This window comes from Galeopterus variegatus, unplaced genomic scaffold, assembly GCF_000696425.1.
Source record: "Galeopterus variegatus unplaced genomic scaffold, G_variegatus-3.0.2 Scaffold453, whole genome shotgun sequence".
NCBI classification, from domain to species: Eukaryota; Metazoa; Chordata; class Mammalia; order Dermoptera; family Cynocephalidae; genus Galeopterus; species Galeopterus variegatus.
Genome location: NW_007726564.1, coordinates 212,267 through 218,209, shown reverse-complemented (window position 1 = coordinate 218,209; position 5,943 = coordinate 212,267). Strand labels below are relative to the sequence as shown.

The window sequence follows — 5,943 nt, the reverse complement described above, 5'->3', positions numbered from 1 at the left end:
AGGGAGGGAGGGAGGGAGGGAGAGAGAGAGAGAGAGAAGGAAGGATAAACGCTGGGAAACATACTCCCACGTGGCTAGTAAGTCCACACGGTGTCAGGCAAACATTAAAAACACATGACTGGTTTGAGAAGGGTGACATGGAAGAGAAAGAGACAGAAGAGCTGTCCATTCAGGCTTCATTCTATTTGTACACAAGTCTGATAATTCTCAGTCAACAACTCCATTTAATTAGAATAATAAGTACTTTCTGCAAATCTACATTTTAGAAACTTTGTAGAGATAACTACTTCCCCCCATACCGTGAAAGGTCATCGTATGACCCCAACATTACCTTATCAACATCATGACCACCCGCTTCATGCTGTGATTATCCTATGATACTAATGACTGTCATAACCAGTGCTGTTAATCATTTCTTACACATGACATTTAATCACTCTGGGAAGACTTATGTCTGCGGCATCCCCTACCATCTTCCTAGGACACAGTATGAACATCATGACCACCCGCTTCATGCTGTGATTATCCTATGATACTAATGACTGTCATAACCAGTGCTGTTAATCATTTCTTACACATCACATTTAATCACTCTGGGAAGACTTATGTCTGCGGCATCCCCTACCATCTTCCTAGGACACACTTCACACTAGGATCAGGTATGTAACTTACAGAAAAGTACCTAAAGTGTCTCCTTTGACTTCTCACTCGCACCACAAGCCTCCTTTCACTCTAAGCTCCTGTAAATTTCAAAGGACAAGCTCTAGCTACACTACTCCACAGCTCACTTCATCTTCCTGGCTTTTAATCTAGACAGTGTGTCACATGCTGATTCTCCTTGAAGTTATTTCCCATCTCCTCTAAGCCACACCTTCTTTACTTTTAATTTTATTAACTCTTAATATAAATAGGAATTATTTTTAAATTAAAAAATTAGGACTTCCCTTGACAGTGGCCCATAAGAGAGTATAAACACGTAGGAGGATGCAGAAGTGGAAAATCACTGATGTCAGTCTGGTGACCGCAGAGGCCAAGAGTAAGGAAAGTTATCACGCAGGAGCAACATGTTGAGCCCCCCAGAGAAAAGCTGAGATGCTACTCATTTTGGTTTCTCCTCCTCTTTCTTTTCTGGGTGATCAGGCTTCTGTTTTCTTTTTTCAAAATCATTGATAACACATTCTTATCCATCCAGAAGAGGGAATGCATCTCATTTTTACTTCTAAATGCTATATTATAAGCCCCCTGTGATTAAAAATAATCCATTCTATCATCATCTTAAGATGTAAAATCCATGCATTTAATACCACTATAAACAATTCTTTGAAAGACCAGCCAGCATACACATTTTACAGTGCTGACCATATAATATCCTTCGCCTGGGAAAGTTAGACTTAATTAGACTTAACATTTCTGTTACACTGCTATACGTACAACACTCGACTGTACAGTTGCAGTTTGGCCCTGGTTCATGGAGGTGACACAGACCTTATAGCTGTGTTCTAAACTAAAGGAATCCAGGACTTGAGAGAGAGGGCTTGGGCACAGCATACTTCATGGCCAAATACTGGGCTGTGTGTACACGAAGAGATTCACGAACTTCCATGTGACACCCTCTGAGCAACACAGGAAGACAATCTAAGGCAAGTAGCAGCAATCTTTTTACTCCTGTATGCTAAACTCATTCTCACTTAACAGTGTATCTACTCCACTCCCTTAAAGAAATCAGCTACTGAAGGACTCAATAAAAACTGCTTCATAGGTCAAAAATCTCATCTCACAAAGCTTACCTTCAGGGAAGTTATGCACATCCTTCCTCTTTCTAATTTGGTTTGGGTGGGGTCTTTGCACTGACTAGTATAAAATGAAAAGCTGAATCTCGTCACAGTAACTATTGGCTGCTTTCAAGCTCTACACCCTCAGGCTTCAAGACCCTGACTCTTCATGGATTCAAAAGCAACATGGTCATGAAAACAGAGAAGCAAGGAGGAAACCGTTCTTCCCCAACTGCCAGAAGGTGACATGCAGCGTTCTCCTCATGCCTCTCTGGCGCAGGCTGTCGCATTTCACAGCGCTGCGCTCAAGCATGTGCTCCCTTCCTGCCAGTGGTGGAGGATGTCACCTGAATGTTCTCTAAATGTCAAAGGTTCTTTCTTTTGGATGGTGTAGCAATATAAAAATCAACAAACTTAATTTTACTACAGTCATGGTTCTCAGATTCCCTAATTACCCTCGGCTATAAGCAAATCAGCTCATCTCTCTATTTTGTACAGCCCCCAGAGGTCTTTGATTATTTTTAGTGTGTGTATGGAGGAGAGACAGGGAAAGGTGGTTTGAATCTATTAATCAGAATGTATGGCAGGACGCAGGCAGATTTTTTTTAATTATGAAAGTAATCAATCAAATGCTTAGACATTATTCCCCTCCCTTCACCTCCTGCTTTTCTAATAGTGAGTAGGCTGAGAAGAATAAGATGGTAAACAATGCACTATATTAAAAATGAATTTTAAATGGAGGTGAATATACCCTATTCAGAGTAAGATAATAAACTGAGAACCAGGCAGACGCCTTTATAACCAGGAATATAAAATAGCAAGTACATTTGGTCAGGAATCTTTGACTAGTAGGTTCCTCTACACTATTTCTACATTGCTATTCTCTCAGCTTTACAGTTGAGATAAATGGAATTATCCAACATGGAAAAAGAACTGAGGTGAAGAGAGAGAAAACCCAGCATCATTTTTCCTATATAACCACAAACAAATGAAGCACCACAGATCTAAACTTTTTAGTAAGGCTAAAAAATAAAATAATTCTAGCCTGCAAAACTTGTTTTCTTGAAATGATTTAAAAAAAATTTACACTGTGGATATTCAGTTATATAAAAATGGTTGATGAAAAATCTTGGAATCATTCATCGTTATCAATATAGCATATTAAATATGGCTTAATGAAAACATCTTTTATAGCAACCCTAAGCCATATCCACATTTTATTTTTTGGAAAAGTATAAGTGCATGTTGCTCTACAGAAGAAGACACTGTGCATGAAATTTTTATAAACCAAATGATATTTTAAATGCACTTGAAAGGCTTGTTCTGAGGGGAGTGCCAGTTTGACTATCTAACGAGGGCACTTCCACTTTTGAGGGCCAGCAAGTACTCATGATACATCAAGCACTTTAAAAATCTATGAAGACACTGTCCCTGTTGCCAGGAAAGCTGCTTCACATGAAGGTGCTGTCGAAGAAAAGGCTCAAGCCCCTTGACTGCCTCCCAAACAGGCAAAGACATCTCCAGAGTTTCTTACTCCAGTTAGTCACAGACTGGGAAAGTAACTCCTGTCTGCAGTGGCGTTATTTCTCGTGAACATATGATATGAATTTAAATCCCTTTGGTAGTTCTGACCCCCCTCTCCCCTCTCAGTCCTAAATGCGCTGGCAGGCATCTGTGAATGTCACAGCATAAGCATCTTGCCGCACTCACTGTGAGTCTGATGTGGAGAAAGAAGTTATTTGGTGCAATGCGACCCTTTAACAAAAGCCACCTCCTTCAAAGAAACAACCACCCATTTCAATGCTAGAGGGAAAACTGACTTTATGCTATAACTTACGGGTGATTCAAGACATTTTCCAGGGTAACTTTGACAATTGGACTATTTGATATAGTCCTGTACTCCAAACTCTGAGTCAGAAGCAACCCTATAAGACATGTCTTTGCACCAACAACTGAGAACACGCTCCCTCAGCAGTTCTGCTGCCATCAGGGGCTCCCCCTGAAACCCAGCTGTGAAGGCAAAGGCAGACTGCAGGCTGGAACGGACGTAAGAATGGTCACTGCATGGCCAGCTCCCAGGAGGGGTCTGAGACACCTGATCTTAGTTCTCAAAAGATCACCCCCCAAGTCCAAGGAGCGGGGCCATGGAGGGAGGCTAGCAGAGTAAAGCATCCGTCATCACCACCGGCTAGGCCAGCCTGGGGACTCGAAGCACCAGGAGTCACCTCCCAGAGGAGGTGGCTGGAGGAGAATGGCAGGTACCATGGCCAGGGGACTCACCTGACAGGGTGGAGCTGCTGATGGTGCTGGCTGGGGTGGTCACCTCAGGTTCCTCCTGGGCACACTCTTCAGGAGGAAGGACTGGCTTCTCTGGCTCCTCATGGGGGTCTCCAGGGCAGGGGGTAACTTCATCTCGTTCTCCCTCTGTTGAAATAGCCAGTTTGGGAAGGAGGCCAGAACTGAGTTTACGCCTGTTGCTTTCAGTATCTGAAGAGTTGGATGTTGATAACTGTTGCCTTAATTAGAAACAAAAACAAAAGTCAGATACATGCACTAGGAAACTGTGTTAAAGGCTAATTTTGAAGGAAACCAGGTAAAAATGGGGCCTGAATAAGCCTAACCAAGACACATCTAGTGCAATGGTTTTTTGGGTTTTTTTTAATGGGTTCATTTTATTATATGCAAGTTATATATATATTTTTATTATATGTGTGCATGCGTGTGTGTGTGTGTGTGTGCGTGTGTGTGTGTGTGTGTGTGTGTGTGTGTGTGTGTATCGTGTGTGTGTGTGCGTGTGTGTGTATATATATATATATATTTTTTTTTTTTTTTTGCTGGAGAAGACAATAGAAACCTCGTGTTTTGCTGGAACTAGAAATTGCGTGTGTGTGTGTGTGTGTGTGTGTGTGTGTGTGTGTATATTTTTTTTTTTTTTTTTGCTGGAGAAGACAATAGAAACCTCGTGTTTTGCTGGAACTAGAAATATCTTTTTTTGGGGGGAGCAGGGGGGGCTGGCCAGTACTGGGATCCGAACCCTTTTTTTTTTCTTTTAAGAAAAATGAACAATGATAGTGTATTAGTCCGTTTATGTTGCTCATAACAAAATATCCAGAACTGGGTAATTTATAAGAAAATGAAATTTACTCCTGACAGTTTCAGAGGCTAGGAAGTCTGAAGTCCAGGGAACACATCTGGTGAGGGTCTTCTTTGGTGGTGGCTTTACAGCAATGCAGGGTCTCATATGGCAGAGAGAGAGAGAGAGAGATAAGCATCTCTTCCAACTTGACTAGAAAAACGATTACCTGACCAATTATTTCCAAGCCTATAACAGATACCAGTGAATGATGGAACGCCAAAATCACCAGCAATTCAATACTATTGTTATTTTCACAAAGAAAGATAGATTATAGAAAATTCCATTCTCCCAGGCAATGAACAGGGGAGAAAAATGTTACTTTTTAAATGGCTATATTTATAGGCTTTTAAATATCAGCACCAAATGTTCACTTTTAATTATTCTGAGCGACTCTGAGAAATGAGTATTTCCTAACAAAATGGACAAACAAAAGAGTAAATGATAAGAAAATACCTTTCAAGCAATAGTCTGCATGCTGATAAGAACCATTAAGTAAAACAATCTGATTGGTTCATTTCCAAAGCTATTACAGATTTACCCAATTTGGAAATAGCATGCCTTACTGCTCAGCTAATATAGCTACTCCCCAAATAATGGACAGAACATCTTATTTTGTCACTAGGCAAGATTAAGTAAAACAAATTGAAAAGATATTTTTAAAAAGCAAGCTAAATCAAAACAATCCATTATCAGAATAATTTTCTACTTTCTCTATTGGAAGGAAAAAACCATCAAACCACTGTATAAAGTACCTAAATGGAAAACTGAAAGCAAGATTCACAAATAATAGTGTCAGTTCAAGTCTACATAACCCTTTATTATATTATATTTATAGCTATATTATAATCAGCATCACACAAGTTTTCTCATTTCTTCCTCATACTGCAGCAATTTTATTCTCATTTATAATAGATTTCAACTCTGCAGATGGTTTAAATCAATGTTTTGCATCTTAAATTTACAAATCATTGGATGTTGTTTCCTGAAAACAATTTTAAATTTTACTTGATAATAACTAAAACTAAATTTTTTTTT

The 5,943-nt window shown here is 39.9% G+C and overlaps 1 protein-coding gene across 1 annotated transcript in view; it reads right to left on the bottom strand.

Annotated features, from left to right (window-relative positions):
• MAST4 (microtubule associated serine/threonine kinase family member 4) overlaps positions 1-5,943 on the bottom strand; it is a 168,583-nt gene that overhangs the window by 18,175 nt on the left and 144,465 nt on the right. The window contains 2 exon segments of the mRNA XM_008568933.1: positions 4,053-4,288; positions 5,871-5,943. The exon segment at positions 5,871-5,943 is cut by the window's right edge and continues 79 nt beyond it. Coding sequence (XP_008567155.1) covers positions 4,053-4,288; positions 5,871-5,943 — 309 coding nt within the window.